We start from the raw sequence: 24060 nt of genomic DNA on the forward strand, positions 1-24060 counted from the left end.
ATGCTGCTGCTACACTTTAATTTCCCAGCTTGGGATCAATAAAGTATATCTATCTATCTATCTATCTATCTATCTATCTATCTGTAGATACAATAAGCCAACAATGTCACAGATTCATGTCTGAAAGGGATTCATACTAGGCCCATAGGCACCCATCACCTCGGGGGCTTCTAAGGGTTAGTGTTAATGTGCACATAGATAGGTAGAAAAGACTGACAAATAATAATAATAATAATAATAATAATAATAATAATAATAATAGCAAATTAAACTGACTTCAAGAGGTGATATTAAAATATTTTAGCATCATCCAATGCTGCCAGTGCACTGGTGAGAAGTTAAGGGGGCCCTCAAGCCTTATTTCCTGCCAGCTCCAGTTGCCTGTGTTGTGTTGCATTTGATGTGTACAACACTGTGGTGTATCCATGTATGACCTCCCCGTGCGGTAGGAGGCGGTGTGGCTCGGTGCGGCAGCTCGCTCGCTTCTTTCCTCGCTTGGTTTCAATCAAACCACGGCTCGGACTCCCTCCTGGAGCCGGAGTCATTTATCAGAATTGAGAGGGGTTTTATGCCCTTTCCATTCAGCGGCTGTTGTGTTTGCCGAGCTGCTCTCGGTTGCGGTGCAAACTAGCTCACAGACAACGCTGACTGTCGGAGTTCACATAGTCGTCTGGCCTGTTTTACTGAGCGGCGTTTGTGTCCGACTGCGCTTCCGCCATGTTGAAGTGATTCAAGTTGTGAGTGACTGCTGGGACCGAAGTGACAAGCCCCAGAAATCGGACTAGATAGAGTTAGGGGGCTGTTACCGCGCCGGTGACGCAGGAAAAACACCCAGAAGCAGAGGAAAAACGTAGGAATTAGATCTTTCTAGTAACAGGTTTGTGTCCTGCGAAACTGTCACCGATATAGGCCACGTTTATGTAATATACGACGACACCATCGTTCAAGGCTGGACGTAGCCCGTGAATAGAGGGGGAAGTCATATCAAATTCCTGGTGAGTTGTTAGCTAACTAGCTCGGTACGCTGGCTGATGATTGTTAGCTGGCTACTGCTAGTATTTGCGTCAGCTGGTGGTGGATGCAAGGTAACATTACTGCATTTGGGTTACTAGTGTGATTAATTTGCTGGTGTTTTTTTCTCTGTTAGCTACTGCTTACTGCATCTTTGACAATGTCAACGCGATTAAACTGCAATTCATGGTCTTAACACTACGGGTAGTATGATTAGCGTACCCCGCTAGATTCACTGATGCCAAGCTAGCGCTAGCTACCCGCAAATGGTCCTCGGCACTGTCTACAGCCTGAGAAGGAACATTTCCTTTAAACGTCTCATGTTTACAAGTTACTGAAATTTGGTTATTCTACACACATATTTATATTGTCTTTCATTAATAATATCATTGCAAAAGCCACATTGCTGTTAACATCTTGTATCACTTGGGCCTCCAAGATCTTATTTTCAGTTTGTTTTAGCTAAGTTATAACTTGGCGTTAGACGATACAGGTCACAACGCTCACTCACTAAATTTCAGGAAATAGACGACTCCCCTGTCACTAACATATATAACGTTATCTAAGATAGCTAGTTAGGTTAACTTATTTTAAACGCTGAAATGGCCGCAAAATGACGTTAAGCTTAATCTGTGAGTGTTCGTTTTTGTAGATGGGGAAACTGGTTATTTGTCGAGCCTTATCAGCAAGCCGCTTGTCAAAACTGAAACGTTAACGTTAGCTAAATGCACCCTCGGGTATTTACTCGCACGTAAGCTAACGGCTAGCTAACATTAACTGTTTATCTAGATTGTCCCTCGTTAGCACGCTAGCACGACCGAGGCTCATTGTAAATGGCGTTACAGGAACACGGTTGTTCAACAATTAAGCTGGGGAAAGTGATGTTAGATCGATAATGATATTAGTTGTTAATCAAACTATCTGTGTGCTTAAGCTCGTCCGTTATGTAGCAAAGGCTTTCTGTGCAATTTTAATGTCAGGCCCGACCGAATAATGAGGCCTGCATGTCTCAGCGCAATGGGCTTTGGACGACAAGGCCGTCACTGCTCTGCTGTCTGGGCGGATCGCCTTGCAAGCTAACATAACGTTTGTTGCCGCAGCTAGCTAGCAGCAGGCGTTAACTAACTAAACCACCAGCTGTTAACGGTTGTTGACGGCGCTAGTTTGTAATCATAGTTACGTAATGCCACCGTGTATTTTATGTGCATCTGGACTGTCTCATTTTGAAGATATTCAAAGGTACCTCACGTATTGCTCCATGACCGATTTCTCCGGCCATAAGATGTTTTTAATAACACTAACGTTAACGTTTGAAAGCCGGTTCGGTCCAAAAGGCCGCAGTTGTACCTAGCATAGCGCCTGTCTCTATAGTGTCTGTTGTTACCGTGTATTTGACTTTTTTGCACTGTTGATGAAGCATAACGTTTTGTTTTTTGTGCGATATCAGAGTAATCTACTATATTTCCCCCATTTGTAAATAGTTTGCCACTGGGTGCTTTTATTGGTAGTAGCTTCAGATACATGATGTGACATTTTGTTCACAGCAAGCCAAAGACTATGGCCAGATATTGCTTTCAATAATGACTGCGATAATGTTGTGTCTTTTATGACAGCTGCAGGCCAAACTGCAGATGTCACTTGCCACCTGTAATATAGGCAAACATCTAGTTTCACTACCCTTACAATAAGAAAGACCATGTTCGAGTAGATAAACAAAACATACGTTTGAACTGTTTCACCAAAAGAAAGAAACCGAAATGAAGAAAGAAATGAATGGTCACTCACTAAAAAGTAATCGGTCGCTTTAGTGCAACAATATTAGTTGCTTTTAGCATTAGTCATTCCTCTCCAAGAGGGTAGCGGTTATGGTTCATAATTATTCTCAAAAGTTGGGTTTTGTTATGCATATTTAATTTTTGTATAATGTCTATCAACAACATCGAACTCTGTTATTATTTCCAGTCATTTGTTGATCTGGTAAGCTGTTGATAATTCTGGACAGAAGACAGTGGAGATGGCAAGAGGCTTTTAGAAAGTGAAAGAAATTGAGATTGTGAGTCCTCATGAACTCTGTCCTGTAGAGCTTGGTTTCACAGCTGGTCAGACTCTATATTGTGATTGTCACCTTCACTGAAGCTTTCAGCTGGTTAAACGACATGGAAGATGTCTTGATGTTTTTCTCTCTGTTCCTCTAAACACTACAAAGTTATGTTGTCTTACCTTTATGCCCAGCACCTCATTTACTGTGGTCACAGGAATAGTTGTGGATAAGGATTCAGGCCTCATTGCCAGTCTATAAAACTTCCACAACCCCTTCCCACGTCAAATTATAAGATACATTTAAAACAGCATTCACTCTGAACCAGCCTATAGGCTAATCAAAGTGTTAATTTTAATGACCTAAAGATTGAAAGGTGTGGTGTTTGGCAATCAATATATTGAAATGTGTCCTTTGGCATTGAATTAGCATTTGGCATGAACCAATAAATAGCCCCTAATTGCCTATTGCATAATACTAATATTAAGTCTTCAGCTTTTCTACTTCTGAATATGAACCTCTAGACGTAATGTATTTGTACCAAATGTCACAGCAGTTCATTCATAGAGCCCTTTATCGTGGCCAAAAATATCTATTTGAACTTGTAGCTAACATATTCTCTTAGTTTCATGTTTGCCCTCCTTTGGATGCTGAAAATTGGAAGAAGAAGGTTAAAATCAAATTGAATTTGAATTAGGCTGCACAATTAATCGCAAAATAATCCAAATTACAAGAGCTGCAATTATTTTATAAAGGTCAAATGTGTCATTAAACAATCTTTTTTAATGAAATTTTGTCGTGCTGCAGAGATGCTCTGGCCTTCAAAGCTTTTCGTCCAGATGTAATAAAACATGTTTGTTGGGCAGAGACTGGGAGAAATGCCATATCATCGTGTTCACTAATGTGAATATTTGTCCACAATGAAAGCTGAGGTTATATGTATGGTGTCCAACAAGCTAGGACTGGTTGTGTCCCTCATTCCTTACAATAATAATTACATTGCACAAACTCAAGTAAATTACCGAGATTAGAGTCGTTCCGATTCTGATACCAGTATCAGAAATGTCGCTGATACTGCCAAAAATGCAGATATCGGTATTGGTGAGTACGTGATCTGATACCACGTAATTTAGAAACCGGACCTTGCTACTTCCCAGTTAGCTCCGATTAACGTTACACACTGGAAATCAATTCTTCTTCGTTGTTCTTAAAGCCAACACAGGAAGTTTCGCTGTGCTGCTCCTGGCAACTACTGTTTTTAGAGCAGTGAAGAAGAAGTTGATTTCACGTGAGTCAGATGGAGCTAGCATCATGTCAGCTATGTGGCAATATTTCATACTGGATAACCCCACCAGTAAAATGGCGACATGTTCAGTATGTTCAGTATAATTTTTGAGGAGTGCCACGAGTGTTGCTGATTTTAACACCAGCAACCTTTATAAAGCTTTTGAAGAAGCATCACGTGAAAGAGCGCGACAAAACTTCTCTTCCCAAACTTAATTAGACAGTGAGGGAACACATTTCATGTAGGCTGAAAGACATGCAGGCAATCAGCTTTACAGCTGACATTTGGACCTTGTCTTTGCTGAGTGTGCACACTGGGTGGACACAGTATTGCCGTCAACATTTGTCCATCAAAGTGCGGTTCTGCAAGCAAACGAGTTCCGTGAGTTTTAAAGGAACTTGTTATTCATAGATTTATTTAAGTTGCTGTTGCACAACTGTTTTAAACTGCTCTATTTAAAAAGTGAACTTTTTAACTTTAGTGCACTTTAACAGTTTTTAAAGGAACTGTTATTCATGCCTAGATTTCTTTATTTGTTCTTTTCCAGTTACGACTGACAGTCAAAAAAATAAATAACATCATTTTGTATGGCAAACATTCTCTGCAAGGTTTAAGCTGAAGCAGGCCATAAAGGCCTTTTTTTTTTAAACAAGCACTGGTATCTGATTGGTACTTGGTATCAGCCAATAACCAAATCCCAGGTATCGGAATCTGTATCTTGAAGAAAAAATGATATGGGAACATCTCTAACTGAGATCAGGGAATGCCTTGACAACACCTAAAAGACGTCAGCCAGCCAAGAAATGCGTTCAGTCAGACAATTGTGCAAGTGTTTGATAAATTATTATCTTCAATACATTTATTTTATATTTAATAAATCAAGTAAAGTTATTTGACAGTCTGGGGGAAAAAACACAGGGGAATGACAATATAACAAATGAGGAATAACAAAGTTGCCATGGCACGAATCAAAATGTGAATTTTTATTAGTAATGGACAACATGGATATTTCAGCTGATACCACTAACTAATAATAGTTTTGCCTATAGAAAATGCCTGCTTTTCATGTGCCTAACCTGTAGTTTACCTGAGGGTGAGAACGGCTTAGATGTCTTGAACAAAGATGGATGCTTCAATATAGTCGGCATTCTGCTGGTGTAGTGTTGCCTGCTGCATTTCTACATACTTGTGAGCCAATTCCAACTGTGCCCTTTGCTCCATGTTAAATGCCATTGCAAGGTTTCTTACACAGAATAAGCACTAGTCCTTTTTGTATTTACATCCTCCTCCTGCCTCAGAACGTTCTCACCTGGTTTATAGTGCTGCATTTTGGTTCGCTTGGATTTTTTTTGTGTGTGTGAGTAAGTAAACCAAACCCAAGGAAAAATGTTCCAAGTTTACAACTAGCTCATCAATTGATTTGGACCAGAGCAAATCACTACAGGTGTGAAGACACCCTTAGGCTACTTTACTGTAATGATAGAGGATTTTTATCCTGTTTTGTGTAGCATAGCATTTGCTAAATTAAGGTGATTGTCACAAAACAATCAGACAATTCGTCCTTTTCACCTGCTAGTTAAGCAGCTAAAATACAGCTGAGTAAGTTAACTAAGAATAATGCTAGACTCAAGATTTAATTAGACTAATGCATAAGTCGTTGGGAAGACATGCATGTATTCAGCTGGCATGACAACAGACGCAAATGGATAGCCTGGTAGATATATGATAGGTGTTTGCTGAATGCCGTTTGTTTGAAACTTAAGACCAACAATACTGAAATTAGGGAGTAAACGTTTCCAATATTGATATATTGGCTGATATAAACAAATTGCAATGATCGCTCAAATGTGATAATCAGACACATATTTGTGACAAATATAAGCAATAGAGGCAGGGTACTTTACAGTTTAACAATAAACTTAATTATTAAGTCTAAAACAGCAGTGGACTGAAACACCAAACTTCATTGTAAAATTTGTGTTTACCCTAAGCATCCTTGTGTGCTTTATAATCTCTTAAAAACAGAAAGTTTTTACTGATATCTGTAATCGACCAACAACTTGCAGACCAACTTCTTGGCCTAAATTTGACTTGCAGTATTTATCATAGTTGTGTGAGCACACAGTTTTCTTATGCAGCGAGGGAATAGTACTGACATTACAGCTTTTACCTCCAAATAAATTTGGATAGATAATATGGCTGAACTGCTGGCTTGTCTGAAACTATCTGATCGCTTGGGATTATTGCTCCATCGAACTTTTGCATGTAGCAACGTCCTCATGTTCCCAAATCTCAGGAGATCATTTGGGGGGCACAAAAGTAATGGCCACAACAACAAAAAGAAGATCCAGGTTGCAATGAACAGAGTTGGTCAAGGCTACGAGAAAGTATGACAGTGTTCTCAGACTGTTCTGAGGTGTCTTGGTGTTCTTATTTTGTTTATTATCATGCTCTAGCTTCTCACATATTATACAGTAGTTTATGAGAAAGGATACATCACTTGATCAGTTGTGATCAGAAGTTGATAATGTGTATTACTAATGACTAAGTCAGTATTTGAATACGCCAGTTACAGAAAACACTAAAATAAATGCTAAACTTTTGTATTGACTTTGTTGACCATCACAGCTGCCCTGTCCCATCATTACCCACCTAAGACTATTTTTGTGACTGCCCTCACACAAATATGAGTTGGATTCAGGCAGGTAGTAGTATCCGCTGGCTGCTTGTTCATAGCAACTGTTGGGGGGGACCTGTGTTTTCACAGTATTTAAATATTACTTTTGTTGTGTATAAGAGGTGATATGTTCCTAGGGTTGGCCAAAGTGCTAGAGGAAAATTTTAACCAGTCTTGTAGCTGCCGTGACGAAAGATTTAGTTGGACATGAGAAGCAACATGTTTGGGACAACATAATTATTGTCAGGCTAGATGGGCTGGTAGTGACGCAGGTCAATGTTAATGTCTCTGGATGGCAAATTTGAAAGATGTAAAAATGTCTGTCAGTAATATAATTTGAATTGAATAGGGATGCACAATATACATCAGTACAATACATTACCAATAATGTAAATATTAGGAAATGTATATTATCGGCTATTTATCAGAATCTAGTGTAAATTGTAAACTGATACCATGGAAGTTGGTTTGAAATTCACCAATAAAACATGAAGAAGAGGAAGAAGGAATCATAATCGTCCATCTTTGCTCATGACATTTGAGCCTCTTAGTTGTCTTGTTACAGTTTAAAATGGTTATCTTGTTTGCATCAGCCATGAAAGCAGGTAATTATCGGTTATTATTATCAAAAAAATAATCCATATTGTGCATCCCTGGTAAATCGACAAAAGCATGCAGGTGCGGGAAACATCTAGAGAATTGTAAATGTAAAGGCAGTTTCTCACTTTGGTTGGTGTAATTACGATGCAATGAGCCAGTAACGGATCTTTGGTTGGAAGTGGATACTCTAAATCTACCTCTACTACTACTAAATATACTTTAAATCAATGATGTGCATCAGACTATCAAAACCTGTCTGGAGCATCCTAATTAATAACACATCTTGTTGGTCACAGAACACAGTGTCATTCAGGCGGCTTAGCAGTACAAGATTATAACCACCTAACATTTTGTGTGTGTATTACAAGTAACTTTTGACCTTTGTCCTTTCTTCCCTGCTCCAGGTTATGCAATGGTCTCAGCGGCACACCCAGATCTCCAGGTGCTTGTGTCCCTCTCTCGTGTGTTCGGGCTCTCTTCCCTCTGCTCTACAGCTGAGGTGGCTGTGATTTCCCTTCTGGTCAGCACTCCCTAAGAGGCCAAGATTGCCAAGATCTGCCCCGTGGCGAGCATGACGGCCACCACGCGTGGCTCTCCGGTGGGGGGCAATGACAGTCAGGGCCAGGGCCAGGGCCAGGCACCTGATGCCCAGAGCCAGCCCCCACTGCCACAGAACCAGGTCAGCCTTAACTTTCCAGCTAATACTCATCATCAGACCTTTCCTTACTGTCCTTCAACACACCCATCATATTTTTTCCTTTATGTTGAATATTTCTGATATTGTCTCCCTTTGCCTGGCTACTGCTTTCATCCAGTCCCATCACGTTGTACTTGTTTTAAATGACTGTGCCTTACACTTCCTTTCCGATGGTAGACACATGTAATTCAATTAACCTGTGAAGGAAGAGGAACTGGAATGTGTCTTGATAGCTCTCTTTTTGTACATCCAGACACTGCAGCACAGTTTTTTTAACAGATATTGCTCGTACCTAACCTCACACAGATGCCAAAGTGGACGAGAAGGGAGGGGAGGAGGGAGCGGAAAAGGGGGAGAAAGAGAGTGAAGGCGAGGCATCAATGAACAGAGCCTCCTGAGTGATGGATAAAGGATGTGTGTATGTGCAGGCCTGTGTTGGTTAGAGATGAGCCGTGGTGAGACGTGAGAGGCAAGCTGCCTATGTAGGTCAGCCAAGCAGAAGGAGCCTTCACCACACACCCCCACATTTCATATTTCTCAGTTGTGCATCTCTCGATTATGTGTATCCCTCTTTTACTCTCTCACACACAGCTGCTCACACCACCATGATGTTCATACACACTCATTAGATGAGGAAAGACATGAAGAAGGGAATGGTGACTTTGGTGCAGAGATTGGCTTTTATTGATGCACATTGTTGCCTTTGTTTCTCCAACACTCTTCCCTCCAAAATTTCTGTTTGACAGCACCGTAACAGAGATACACCTACATACTAACACAGTTATACTTCTAACACAACCATGTCAGCCCCCAGTTTTTGTTTCCTCTAGGTAGATAAGGATGAAAAGGGCATATCTCTGTGTGCCAAATACTATGAGTATAATGACTTGAATGGCTCTGTTTAAAGGCCTTTCATGAAAGACACCTGCTTCTTTATACCTACAAATATGCACTTAGTGACTAGAACAATAGAAACCCTACCCCATACAGGAAGTGGGCCATGCCTTTCCATTGGTATATGTTACTATAGAAACAGTATAACAAATTAAGTTAAGCTTTTGCTTCGCTGGTCAATAAATCAGTTCAATCTGGATCTTGCAATTTTTTTTTGAAGGTTTGGTATCGGTTGCATAAAGCCAGGCTTATTTCTCATCCTTTGTTTGAGTGCTCTGGGTGCACCACTGATCAAAAACAAAATTCCCCATTGTGTCTATCAAAACACTGCAGTTGCATAGGCCTGTTCACAAGTAACCAGATGAGCACACAAATTAATTAGAAAGCAGCCTGCAGTTTCAGATAATGACATGACGGTGAGTGTCAGTGAGCTATCAGGCAGTGATACTATGTCTAATGACGTTATTGGTCGCTAATGATGATATTGAAACTGTATCTGAATTGATGTCTGGTCATAGTGGAGATAAAACAAAACTGTCCAAGTCTTCTCTTTGATTTTTTTATGGCCAAGTCGTATTTTATCGTCCATATGTTAATGTATATGTAATCAAAACGGATCAAGGCGTCCTGATGGTTGAGTGGGTTAACACACATGCCATGTCACCACAACAGCCATTCTGAGTCACATATCATCACCCACCCTCTCACCTTCAACATAAAATAAACAGCTTGCAAATACAACATTGAGGATAAACACTTCTAATAAGAAGCTAACGGTTACAACGGTCTTGCTCTGTTTTTTGTTGTCTGGTATAATCAGTAGGGATCGTTCAATATGGCTTTTTCAGGGCCGATGCTGATGATTAGAAATCAAGGAGACCGATAACCAATATTTGTAACCGATATACATTACAGTTTACTCAAGTACCGTTCTTAAGTACAATTTTCAGGTACTTTACTTGAGTATAACCTTTTTCTGCTACTTAATACTTCCTCTCCACTACATTTATTTGATAAATTTAGTTACTAGTTACTTTGTGGATTCATATTATTGTATTGTTTGTAGGCTATTATTTGTGATGGGTTACCAATCAGATAGTGTTGTGGGCGGGACATTGCATGAGAGGATGTTGCATCAGAGCCAAAAGGAGCATATTTTTAGTGTAGTTTATTTTATTTGCAATCTGACAGAAAAATCACTGATACCGATAATTGGGAACATGCTGAGTATTGGCCCGATAATCGACCAGGCCAATTATTCTTATTAATTGTTGCGTTTACCATCACCCTAGACATATAGTCTTGTTTGTTTATGAATTATTACTTAAGATTAATGTTATAAAAAGCACCCAGAAAATACTTTATACATTATGTTATTACTTATTACTTATTACATTACATTACATTACATTGTGCAGGTGTTTCAATTAAATTACATTTTGCAGGTGCTAACATTCAATTCAATACTTTATTTTAATACTTCATAAAGAATTCACAAAAGCTTTATTTTTATGTTTGTGTAAGAATTCCAAAAGAGTGGAATTAGTTTTCTTCAAGGTATTTTGTTTTTGAAACCTTTCTGTCAGATTTAGTTTATATGATACAAGCAGTGATCAATATGCGTTTCATTCTCTGGTTTTTCTAGACATCATCTCCGAACTCATCTAATGAGAACTCTCCAGTGAGCCCACCAGATGAGCAGGGCCAGGGTGATGGGCCCCCACAGCTGGAAGAGGAGGAGCCCGCCTTCCCTCACACTGACCTAGCCAAGCTGGATGACATGATCAACAGGTATTTCCTCATTTGATGACGCAGAGGCTGCGTCCTTAGTCACCCCCGTTTCCGCACATGGGATACAGAGTGTGGACCCAAACTTAGAAACATTGCAGCCCTATTAGTCCAAAATTACACTGATTAACTTTAGTGAGTTTCATTGCGCATTTGCTTGTAAAGTTTCCTCCTGAGTCGTGAAGAGTGCAAATTTTCAACTCAAGTTAAAACATTTTTCAAGACATTGCATATGTTTTTCCATTAACTTTGTATGTGCCCTTAAAAACTGGCTTCACACTCAATCTGAACACAACAGTCAAGCCACCACAGGGAAGGTGCTTAACAGCATGTTAAATTGAGCTCTATGAGATGCAGGTAGACATCATACATGCAACATCCATGCTTTTTATACATATATAGTGATTTTTCTGTTGATTTCACTTTTTTTCTTCTAGGCCTCGTTGGGTTGTTCCAGTTTTGCCAAAAGGAGAATTAGAAGTCCTCTTGGAAGCTGCTATAGACCTGAGTAAAAAAGGTAGGAATATACAGAATGGTATTTGTGTTAATATGGATGCGTTGGGGCAGACACATCTGACAGACGTTTAAAATTACGGGCTAATTGTGTTGTACAAATTGTTAATCATCGCAAGTTCAAGTGTAGAGAATAGGGCCGCTGCCAATAATTATTTTCATTTTTATAAAATATTCGTGTAATGCCTGATTGTAGGTTAGATTGTAGTTTGTTTTTTATATTTTGAGAACCCAAGGTGTATTTTACACATCAAAAGATATGTAATTTACAATTTAATAAAACAGGGAAAAGCAACAAATCTAAATCATCAAAATTTTAGAAACTGGAACCAACAAATGTTTACTCTTTTTGCTTGAAAAACTGAATTAATAATATTAGAAATAATAATTGAAAATAGTTGGTAATACATTTGATGTTGCTGTTTTCATCTGTTATCACTCTGCGCGTGTTTGGCTCAACCAACAGTCCAAAATATTGTCAATTTACAATGAAATCAAACAGAAAGCAGCAAGTGTTCAAATGCTATTGTTAAAAGAAATAATGATAACAGATTAATGGACTGAACGTTTCATCACTAAAATCAAGCCTTATTCCACCTGATTGTCCACTGTTTACTGAACCAAATATAAAGACCTTAATCTTTAGTCTCTCTGCACTAATGATGTTGTTACGTTATGAGTATCAATATTTTGTCAACAAATGGCCTTCCTCAGATCAGTGTCTGAATTGTAGTGCACCCTACCTATTACATTCAGACTGTTGGAAAAATACTTAAAAATATTAAATGTTTTGATGAGTAATCAAAAGTATCTTGTCAGTGTATGTTTTGCACTTCAGATATGAAATGTCACAATGAGATTAAGGCCAAAGTCCAGATATTCATCCAATTTTAAAACCGCAGTAGACATTCCACTACCTAGGCCATTTGTAAACTGAAACCTTTAAGGATTATGTCATAATCTTGTTTAATTCTTTGCACATTTTATATGAATGGTCTGATATATGAGGGACATATTTCCTTGCAGGACTGGATGTGAAATGTGAGGCATGTCAGAGGTTTTTCCGAGATGGTCTGACCATCTCCTTCACAAAGATCCTGACAGACGAGGCAGTCAGTGGCTGGAAGTTTGAGATCCATGTGAGTCCTGATTGCTCTTTCATATTTTGGTACTTGAAAAACTTGAAGCCAAGGGATCTGTGTAAATATATTATCTTAAACATATAAAACCATAATATAAGTAGTAAGACTTCCCTGATAAATGAGAACCATCTTTTGAATTTGACTCTACTTTCAGTTCCCACAAAACTACTCTGTACTGGTTTAACAGAAGGGGTTAAAGGTGCTCTTAAAGGTTGACAAAAAACTACATCATTATCAGGTAGCATGACACAGCACAGTCATTTTAGCTTTATTTGTTCTCTGGCATCTTTGCCCTTATCTCTTTGGATGTATGCATTGTTCAGATGGGGTCTTGCCTGTAAATTGAGTTTCCTGTTTGGTTTACCGAGGGCTGAGGCAACGCCAGCAGTGATCAATGATCTTTTTGTAAGAAGTAGCTGAGGCTGGCTGTTGTGTTGTATTAGCGAGATTGATCCCTTGAACCTTTTCACAGTAAATGGAGTGAGACAGGCAAGGACATAAAGGAGCAAAACATCTTTGTTTCTCCTGTCACCCTGAAAATCAAGTAAATTATTTTTAAATCTTTAAAAAATAAGTCTGTGGCTGCAGGTATTAGGTGTATTAATGTAAAGGTATCTGTGAGCTATAGGCTATTGGTGGATTTTCAAGTCAAAATGGTCATTGTTACTAAACCAGAAATGGATTGCAGCATACCAGAGAGAGGATTTTTCAGATGACCTTGAGATTCTGAGCTACTCATGCTTTCTTTCTCTGTCTATTGTAGTGACATGGTTAAAATGAAACTGTTTTTTTGACACACAAACTTTATTTCATAGAGGTGCATCATCAATAACACACACCGGTTGGTGGAGCTGTGTGTGGCCAAGCTCTCTCAGGACTGGTTCCCTCTACTGGAGCTGCTGGCCATGGCCACCAACCCTCACTGCAAGTTCCACATCTACAATGGCACACGGCCCTCCGAGACTGTCCCCGCTGGAGCACAGCTGGCCGACGATGAGCTCTTCGCCAGACCACCAGACCCACGCTCTCCTAAGGTGAGTCACCACTACTCCAGCTGACCAGACATAAAAATTGTATCATTGGTTACTTCAAGTAGTCTTGTGGTCAATCACAAACTGTTTTGCCCTTTTAACTGACCATGTTTGAACTTTTGTGAACTCCATTCTGTGATTAAACAAATTGTTCTTTTCCCCCTTTCGATAGTCTAGATTGTGTGTGATAACGATACATTATTTACATCATAAATGTTCAGGCTGTAGAAAAAAATTAAAAGTAATTCTGGAAACAGATTGTTTTCTTCCTCCAGAGGACAGTTGGCCTGTCTTTGTATCTTAGACAGAATCCATAGAGTCACAGTTTAGTCTTACCCTTAGGGCCCTTGTGAAACAAAGAGAATCCCTCTCTGGAAAAGCCTGATAATGAAATGTGGAACTCACAGTCCATAAGACACTTAGTGCTTCTGTCAGAAAGCAGATTTTGTAAAAGAGAAGGTGGATACACCAGAGAATAGGAATTTTACAGTGAAAGATGTGATGAATACAGCGTGGGCAGGGGTCAGTTTGAACAGCACTGCAGCACTGATCGCCTGTCTGCCTCTGTTGGCAGGGGCCCAGGATTACTTATGGTCCCACAGTCCAACGATTAAACCAGATTTGCTATCAATTGTTTTTTTAGGGTTAAAATTTAATCAGACATTTATAAATATTAAACTGCAATGCAAACTTTATATTTGCTTACAGTTAGATAGACCAGATAGGTCAGATGGACCAGCAATAATTCCAACTTGAAAATCTGACTTAACATTCTTTCAACATGTTTTCCCTTGTTTTGTTTTTTTATTCCCAGGGCTGGTTGGTGGACTTAATAAACAAATTTGGCACGTTAAACGGGTTTCAAATGTTGCACGATCGCTTCATGAGCGGCCAAGCACTGAACGTCCAGATCATCGCTGCACTTATCAAGTGAGGCTCTTCTGCAAATGCTCAATATTCTGTCAATGGGTTTCCTTAACTCTTACAAGTTTGTGTGAGCTGACTTGTTGTTTTCTTTGCATTGCAGGCCTTTTGGCCAGTGTTACGAGTTCCTCACATTGCACACGGTAAAGAAGTACTTCCTTCCAGTCATCGAGATGGTTCCCCAGTTTCTAGAGAATCTAACTGATGAAGAGCTGAAGAAAGAGGCCAAGAATGAAGCCAAAAACGACGCACTGTCCATGATAATCAAGTCTCTGAAGAATCTGGCTTCTCGTGTACCAGGGCAGGAGGAGACCGTGAAGAATTTAGAGATTTTTAGGTTAAAAATGATTCTTAGGTGAGTACCACAAAATCATGTCTGATTGCCAGTTCCTGATATCTGTCAACAGATTTAAGACAATTTGAGTGCAGTTATCATTATACACATTTAATATGATTTGATATTAATTAAACAAACTCAATTTTCATCAACAGGTTATTGCAAATTTCTTCTTTTAACGGCAAAATGAATGCACTAAATGAAGTGAACAAGGTGATCTCCAGTGTGTCTTACTACACTCATCGGCATAACCCTGAAGAGGAGGAATGGCTGACAGCGGAGCGCATGGCGGTGAGTTCAACACGGCATTTAACATTTGTTCTTCGAGTCTTAGATTTCTCTGTATCTAAAATCCACTTCTTCTATCTTTGTCTCTTGTCCAACCTCAGGAGTGGATCCAGCAGAACCACATCCTGTCCATTGTGCTGAGGGACAGTTTGCACCAGCCGCAGTATGTAGAGAAACTGGAGAAGATCCTTCGCTTCGTTATCAAAGAGAAAGCGCTTACAATGCAGGATCTGGACAACATCTGGGCTGCACAGGTATACAGCAACTAACAATGTTTTTTCAGACAAATGCACAATACAAGTTAACAGAGCCAAACAATTCACTCTAAGATCATCTGATAGGATACAAAGCAAAGTAAGCCAGCAAATGCTACATTACAGAAATCATGTAAATTGTTACTTTTCATTATATTGTCTGACTATGCAGCAGGGCTGGGTATTGGCAAAGTCTTAGCTGCCATAACAATTTAAGTGCACTCTTGTGCTTCAACGTGACACTGAAACAGTGGACACACTGAAATTGCAAAAAATATGAAAAATAAAGTGCATCAAATGTGTCACTGAAGTTATGTAGATGCCATCGTATTGTCACTATAGTGTTAAATATGCCTGAAGCTGGTGTTTTCAACCACACTATAGGGGTGCAAATCTTGACAAATAAAATGCTCCACCGACTCAGAATAGGTCAGTAGCTAGGCATGGTATTTAGCATGGCTAAATCCTCCAGAGAGAATGCAACAGACATTTGTCTGTGTAGCATGATGTTTCACTTGTGATCGCTCGGTTTGGCTTTATGTCCCAGTTTAAAACACACAGTAATGACCTGCCTGGCATCCTGGTTGTATACAGTTATTTTTAATCCATCGATGAGGACATACAACCACAAGTAGGACCAGCATGCTAGTAGTATAACAAGATAGCCGTTTCGCCTTTTGGCAAACTCATCAGCGGGGGTCCCCAACATGTCACACACATGGACCACAGGTTGACACCCCCAAACCGCCACACCACCGGATTTCATGTGAATGTACCAAGGCCGTTTAATTATATTGGAATGTACCCTATTTTGTCAGCTGTGTCGTTCATGCCGCTTCCTGCTTCTCTGACCAACTCAGTCACTCTGCCCGAAATGGCACCCGACAAGTTGGGTATATTGACGCAGTGTATTGGGAAATTAAATATTGTGATATACAGCTGTATCGATATTTTATTTTTATTTATTTTTATTTTTTTTGCACAGCTCTACGGACATACGATATTGAGAATTTTTGTATGGTAGTTGGGAGAGTTGAAGAAAGACGTAATGGTGACACCAGTACTTCCTTGCTTTTCAGGTTATCGTCATGGACAGATGAGCCTGATAAAAGATGAATCTGATAAAAGCCAAAGCGTTGGTCTCACAATAAAGTTCTTTGTACTACAAGTGTTGCTGACGTTTTGACTTGTTGCTGACGTCTTCTTCGAAACTTAGAGTAGAGCAATATTAAAATAAAGCTGAAATGTAAATTTGTTAGATTAGTTTGCGAAAGAACATCCAAGTAAAGAACATGGCACAAATCGTGGTACTGAATTAAGTTCAGTTTTAAGTAATTAGTTTCAGTTAATCCTGTAACTGAAGCAAAGCTGCAGTTGTTCATTCCACACAAAAAGTATAGGTCCCTGCTGTTAATTGCCAGTTGTCTGCATTGCAGCTGCAGCACATCCCTGACACTGCTGAGACGTCTGGAACTGGTTGACATTTCAAGTATTTTGTTAACCCAACAGTTTGGTTGTTGTCTCTGTATATCTGCAGGCTGGTAAGCATGAGGCCATTGTGAAGAATGTCCATGACCTCCTAGCCAAGCTGGCGTGGGACTTCTCACCTGAGCAGCTTGATCACCTTTTTGACTGTTTCAAGGTGAGGAAGAGTTGTATTAATCAGTCAATCACAGATTATAAAGGGTTCTTGTACACAATATGCTTTATTTGTTCATTTGGTTCTGACCTAATCACACTACAGATGAATAGTTCCATGTCAACAATATACTGTTTTATGCGGTGTCTTAATATCTGCACTTGGTTGTTCCTCTTTTGCAGGCAAGCTGGACCAATGCCAGCAAGAAGCAGCGTGAAAAACTGCTGGAGCTTATCCGGCGCTTGGCTGAGGATGATAAGGACGGCGTGATGGCCCACAAGGTCCTTAACCTGCTGTGGAACCTGGCACACAGTGATGATGTGCCTGTAGACATCATGGATCAGGCTCTTAGTGCTCACATCAAGATATTGGATTACAGTTGCTCCCAGGTACATGTTGGGGTGTTGGTGGGGAATATGTTTAAAGGTGAATGACATGCAAAATAAGTGATGGACTGCTCATTTAACTTCACATACTGAGAATGTTAAATTTTTACTCGCAGGACAGAGACACGCAGAAGATTCAATGGATAGATCGCTTCATAGAGGAGCTACGAACCAATGACAAATGGGTGATCCCAGCCCTGAAGCAAATCAGAGAGATCTGTAGCCTCTTTGGAGAAGCCCCTCAAAACCTTAGGTAAGGTCATGGTAATCTCAGTTTTATATAACAGGAACAGGAAGATTCTAGTACTGGCAAGTATGAAATGTGTCTTTAGTAGAGTTTTTAAGTATTTTATTCAGAATTATTAATGTTTACATCACACATAATGCATGAACAGCCGTAAGGGAAGCAAGAGGACACTTTAATTGTCACATTTTTGACCAGCTGACCTTCCTGGCATTTTTAGCTGATGCTTGTCAACTTGAATGCTTAGTGCCCACGAGAGTAAATAGCCTAGCAGTTTAGCATTGTATCATTGCAAGATAACATCAGAATTGCCCTGCGTAAAGTCATCCAAGTGCACTAATTAACCACTAGTGCTAATCAGCAGGGCTGGGCAATACAACCCATTTTTTAAACTGATGTGAAATATCTCTAACTAAATCAATTACTCTCAATAATTCTGATATGTGACCTTGAGGCCCCCTTACATTGTACATTGTACTTTGAGTATACTGAAAATGAGCTGAAAGGTACACTTACCTTGTTTGCCTAGTTACACTGTAACAGTGTACATTTTGTAACTGCAATTGAAAGACGTCACCTGATAATGTTGATAGACTCAACTTCAACCTTAACCACCACCAAGTCCATGCCTAAACTCAATCACATCCAACCAGTTGAAATGTCCACTTACGTCTACAGCTGACTAGCTAGTCATTTGTTTAGTCTTTTAGCTAGCTTGTCAAGTAAATGTTGCATAAAAATTAAAATGTACTGTTTGTGATACATGAATAATTTGTTAAATCATAATCATTTTGACTCATGGTAGCAATAGCACAGTTGTCAGGAGCTGTAGTAGTTAACACAAACAAAAAAAACAATCAGGAATCACAATGCTAACAAAGATGGCCATTAATATAATGTTACCATGGTAAATTTGTGAAATCATTATAACATTGTTTTGAAGTTATATTGTTTAGCATTAATCATAAATTATTTTGATTTTAAATAGTGTTTCCTTTCTAGTCAATATAGAAAATATGTAGTATACATGCCTGTTGTTTTTCAGAAAGAAAATGCCAATTAACATACAAACGAACTTAGTGGGGTAAGTTGAGAGTCAATTCCAGGGTTCTACCTATTTCTGTGTTACGTCAAGTCTAACTTTCTCTTTGACATGTTTATGATACATACTATATAAAATGTCATTCTCTGTCATGGATCTGCTTAAGCAATTCTTCCTTGGGTTTCATCTCAAATGACTCATTCCTCATCCTGTTCAAAGCCCTGCACATGTGTAGTACAGTCAGGAAAACATACCAGATTCTTGCAGCCTGACCAATGGCCAGGCAATGAGCTCTACATTTTTGTTTTTGAATAATGTTCAATTATTTTACCTCCTCTGCTCTTACTGTTGGAAACCCTGGCAACCCATCTATGCCTATCCATCACATTCTTTATAACACTTGACCTTCAGTTTGAAAAATTGAAAATTAGGCCTGAAGAGAAACACAGATTAGCTGGACTGAAAGCTGTTACAATATAAAGTAGGCTCCGATTGATACTGAGTGATTGATAATGATAATCCTTGCTGATTATCATTATGCGTATGTTAAATGCTTAGCTTCATGTCATTCGATTTCATTATTAATATCCTTTGAAAATTGCTTGTGATACAATAGTTTGTTAATATTGAATGCCTTTTCACGTTAGATGAAGTTAAGTTGTGGTTACTGGAAGCAAGCCCAAGTCCAAAACTTTTAGGAGGCGTGGTTACCATTATCACTGAAAAGCAGACACCCTTGGGTAAACTCTGATAGGCATCATTTCTCTAGTAGTACTTGTTGGGAGTTTCTGTGCAGTTTGTCAGTACTGAGCACAAGCCAGAGTGTATATACAGAATAGTCCATCAATCTAGACGGTTACACAACTGAATGAAAGGTCCTTTGAGATGGAGCCCCATTCTTCCTGATGCCAGCTCTTTTCAGCGCAAATCACTCGGTGCAAAATATCAGGGATATTTCATGCCTTGTATCCACTCTTTAAATCTAATTTAATATTGTTTTCCTGCATTTAACATGCATATGGATAATTTAATTAAGAAATGTAATAACACTGGAATGTATTTTGAAAGAAGTTGCTTTGCCACTGCTAATAAGTCAACTGGAGCCATAATTTACCTGCAGAATTTTAATAAATCTGAGCCACTTTTTTTCTTCCAATCTGAACTGATTTTAGTACATTGCAGATTCCCATGTGGCTCTTTTTTGTTTGGTGGCTATCAAAAGTTAATCATGGATTGCAGGCTCATTTGGATTGTGAGTTTAGTTTTTTGTGTGGAAAACAAGGCAGGAAATGGCCTTTTATGATATGACCTCTTCTGCTGGTTATTCTCTGACAAACACATACACACACACACACACACACACACACACACACACACCCAATACACCAAAAGCTGCTTTCTATATGTCCCTGATAGACACAAATGAGAAATCAGCCATGCTTTGTTTTCCCAATTACAAAAAATGAGTTACTAAAAGTACAGTAAGTAATGTCTGCTTAATTCTCACTTTTTTTGTCTTTCTTGCTTCCTCATTGAATTTTTGTCTTTGTCCCTCTTACAACCTCTACTCCTCCTGCTATTCTCTCTTTAGTCAAACCCAGAGAAGTCCTCATGTGTTTTACCGCCATGACCTGATCAACCAGCTGCAGCATAACCATGCGCTGGTCACCCTGGTGGCTGAGAATCTCTCGGCCTACATGGAGACCATGAGGCAGTTCTCTAAAGGTACACTGTCGCAGACAGAAATGGAACCTGTGTTATTCGCACATTTCATTTTTATAGGTACAGTAGAAGGCTCAGTGATGTGTCTGCAGTCTGACTATATGTTCTTTTACAGAAGAACAAGCTGAGTTTGACCCACAGACAGTCAGGCCGGGAAGCCGCTACAGCCATGTCCAGGAAGTCCAGGAGCGACTAAACTTCCTGAGGTACAACATCACCACAATCATCTCACACTCAAATACAAGAAATTAACTAAAGGAGTAATGATTTCTGCCAGGTCAGTGTGGGGGGCATGTTGGTGGAGAACAGGGAGTACAAGATTAGCTCTGTGTCCAGAGTGAATGCATGAGAATAGTGTCGAGAAGAGGAGACTGCTGCTTCCAAAACAACAGCAATGTAAAATGTCATTTTAAAGTGGAAATGCCTACAAAAGAATCTGCGATGTATGTTGTCCCTTGTGGAAACAAGATTCCAAACTGAAGCAGTTGTGTTTCACTTGCACCCCTGAGTGGTTAAGAGGAGTGAGGAGTCGGTAGTGAATATAGATATTTGTAAAATAGAGCAATCAAAAAAATAGGGTTTTCAAATATTGTGAATCATTGCAACCCAGGGAGCATACAGTCATAAATGTGCACAAAAATATTAGGCAGATGAGTCCAAGTATGCAGGATTAGTTATGGAAACAAACGGCCAAATGCATGAACACCTCCGTGCTGATGCCTGGCGGAGACAGAGATAAAAAGGGTTTTAGGGAGCTACTCCTAAAACCTGAGACTAAAACTAGGAATGGAAGAAAGATAAATCTAATTATCGAGCATATTCTACCTTAAAATCCCTGTATTTTGAGTTAAATGGGGACTCGGATCAACTACAATAAATTAAATTGACTACAAAATACCAATAGATCCTTCCAATTACTATCATGCCCTTTCTTAAACTGGGTCAGTTGTATAAATGTAGCTCTTATTCACCAATGAGACGGACTGTCCATACTGTTTAATTTGAGCAACAGTTGGCAGATGCTCAACAGTTCCTAGATGGTTAATCTGTACAATTTTAGATCTTTGTTAAAATCCAAGGTGATATTCTGCACTTAAATATAGAACATAGAAAGGAAAATACACAATATACAGTTTAATTCAGACCTAATATGACACACTCTAATACAACCTAAGAAAACTACTCTGTCCCTCCACAGTCATGTCTGTTAGCCAGTGCGCCATTCATTAGCTTGTTCAAGGACAAATGTGTGTAATTACAGAGAAGCAAGCGCTACCAAGAGACTTCACCCCCACCAGCAATTATGTTGCAAGTCTGGGACAAACTACATGACCTTGACAAGCATGTTTCTCTAACTCTCGGGCCACCAGTGTCCACTATTGATTTTCTGGATTTTTCTTGTCAGGTTCCTGCTTAAAGATGGCCAGCTGTGGTTGTGTGCCCCTCAGGCCAAGCAGATCTGGAAGTGTCTGGCCGAGAATGCAGTGTTTCTCTGTGACCGTGAGGCCTGCTTCAAATGGTAGTGTGCAATTAGATGTATTCTTGTGTTTAGCTTGAATAAATTCCCTTATATGTGTTTATCAGCATACGTCTATTCTGAATGTTGTTACTTTCCTGCCACCCAATAGGTACTCTAAGCTGATGGGTGATGAGCCCGACCTGGACCCAGATATCAATAAGGACTTCTTTGAGAACAACGTTCTACAGTTGGACCCCTCATTGCTGACGGAGAATGGCATGAAGTGCTTTGAGAGGTTCTTCAAGGCTGTCAACTGCAGGGAGGGCAAGCTGGTAGCAAAGCGCAGGGCCTACATGATGGATGACCTGGAACTAATAGGCTTGGACTACCTTTGGAGGGTGAGGAGATGTGTTGCAACAGGCACTCATAAATGGATGTTTTTGTTTAGTGGGAAGGGAGGCAGATGGTTGTGATAATGCTTTATACCTTTTATGCCTTTATGTCTCTTTCCTTTTTGTGCTTTGCATTTTTATAATAGCTTTGAGGAACAAAATTGGATATCTTGAAAACCGGAAAAAGAGATCTCCATTTAGTCTCCTTGAGCACCACTAACATTAGAAAGATGTCTGATTTTAAAGCTTCTGTTTAAATGTTGTTTGCACTTTGTTGGGAAACAGTGGTTACGTGAAAGCTGTAGTTCAAACTGCATGACGAGTTATGCTGTGTGGTTGCTTTGGACAAAAGCGTATGCCAAATTAATAGATGTAATCAGTTAGGCTCACAGACTCGCACTCTGCTCTGAGCTAACTTGTAAAACTTGATATAATAATGATGACTTGTGACACATGAGCAACAGCTGCTCTGCGGTTTGTCATTATTGTACACTAGAGCTGCAACGCTTAATCAATTAGTTGTAAACGGCAAATATTTTGATCATCGATTGAGTTTGAGTTTTTTCTGTTGGTTTGTTTGTTTGTTTTTTCCAAGTCCAAATCTCTGATTTCAACTTCATATATCTGAATATTTTTTCGTGTCTTTGCTCCTCTATGACAGTAAACCAAATATCCTGGGTTGTGTACAAAACAAGATAATAGAGGACCTTATCTTGGGCTTTGGGAAACACTGAATGAGCATTTTCTGACATTTTATAGATCAAACAACACATCGATTATTCAAGAACATTTTTGACAGATTAATATTATGTTTAGTTGCAGCCCTACTGTACGCTTGTCATTGTAACCTTGTGGTAGTAATTGCATTGTTATCGAAAGAGAAGTTTGCAGTGGTAACTATACATGAGATCTGCCCTTCCCCCAGAGTCAATTGTTCTGGGTTTTGGCATCCTTCTGTTTGCAAGAGATAAAAAAACGCAGTCCTGTAGTACATTGTGCTTTTTGTTCTGAGTGGTCAGTGATTGGGCTCCTCTTTACCTTGGTGCTTTAGACCTCAACAGACATGTATGCTTGAAAGTCAGACTCTCTGCTCTTGAGTGTGTTGAAGAGCCCTTCTCTTCATAACCTTTTTACCATATTCTCCTCTCTCCCAGGTGGTAATTCAAGGAAGTGATGACATCGCCAGCCGAGCCATAGACCTGCTGAAAGAGATCTACACCAATCTTGGACCAAAACTGCAAGTCAATCAGGTACATTAACTGTTGTGTTTCAGAGCACAAGTTTAATCTTGAGTCTGTTCTTTTCTAGTCCTTGTGTCACCCTTGTCCACATGAATCTGTTAGGAGGTCAATTCAAACCATTTAAAATAATTTTCTGGAATGAATTGACAAGTTATTTATCTTAATCATTGTCATCTACTTTCTCTCCCTTTTAGGTTGAAATTCATGAAGACTTCATCCAGTCATGTTTTGACCGTCTGAAGGCATCCTATGACACCCTGTGTGTGTTAGATGGAGACAAAGACAGCATTAACTGTGCCCGTCAGGAGGCGATCCGCATGGTGCGAGTTCTCACTGTGCTCAAAGAGTACATCAATGAGTGTGACAGTGACTACCATGAGGAGAGGACTATACTGCCTATGTCAAGGTACAGTCACTATGACATTGTGCTGGTTAAGAGTTTGCCATGAAAATGGA

The 24060-nt window shown here is 39.5% G+C and overlaps 1 protein-coding gene across 5 annotated transcripts in view; it reads left to right on the forward strand.

Moving 5' to 3' along the window:
- Positions 1-510: 510 nt before the first annotated feature.
- The window catches only part of usp9 (ubiquitin specific peptidase 9), a 43035-nt gene continuing 19485 nt past the window's right edge, over positions 511-24060 (forward strand). For 3 of the 5 annotated variants that reach the window (XM_084361592.1, XM_084361595.1, XM_084361593.1), the window contains exons 1-20: positions 511-995; positions 8016-8290; positions 10848-10993; positions 11428-11507; positions 12530-12642; positions 13461-13679; positions 14491-14606; positions 14704-14955; positions 15093-15228; positions 15327-15479; positions 17017-17121; positions 17301-17507; positions 17621-17757; positions 18794-18832; positions 20382-20515; positions 20628-20718; positions 21918-22031; positions 22141-22369; positions 23518-23613; positions 23799-24010. In XM_084361592.1, the coding sequence (XP_084217718.1) occupies positions 8183-8290; positions 10848-10993; positions 11428-11507; positions 12530-12642; positions 13461-13679; positions 14491-14606; positions 14704-14955; positions 15093-15228; positions 15327-15479; positions 17017-17121; positions 17301-17507; positions 17621-17757; positions 18794-18832; positions 20382-20515; positions 20628-20718; positions 21918-22031; positions 22141-22369; positions 23518-23613; positions 23799-24010 (2687 nt within the window). In that variant the 5' untranslated portion in view covers positions 511-995; positions 8016-8182. The remainder of the gene's footprint in view (positions 996-8015; positions 8291-10847; positions 10994-11427; positions 11508-12529; positions 12643-13460; positions 13680-14490; positions 14607-14703; positions 14956-15092; positions 15229-15326; positions 15480-17016; positions 17122-17300; positions 17508-17620; positions 17758-18793; positions 18833-20381; positions 20516-20627; positions 20719-21917; positions 22032-22140; positions 22370-23517; positions 23614-23798; positions 24011-24060) is intronic. The other 2 variants (XM_084361596.1, XM_084361594.1) reach the window with 2 other exon arrangements.

The sequence above is a fragment of the Pagrus pagrus genome, assembly GCF_965226575.1.
Source record: "Pagrus pagrus genome assembly, chromosome: 9".
NCBI classification, from domain to species: domain Eukaryota; kingdom Metazoa; phylum Chordata; class Actinopteri; order Spariformes; family Sparidae; genus Pagrus; species Pagrus pagrus.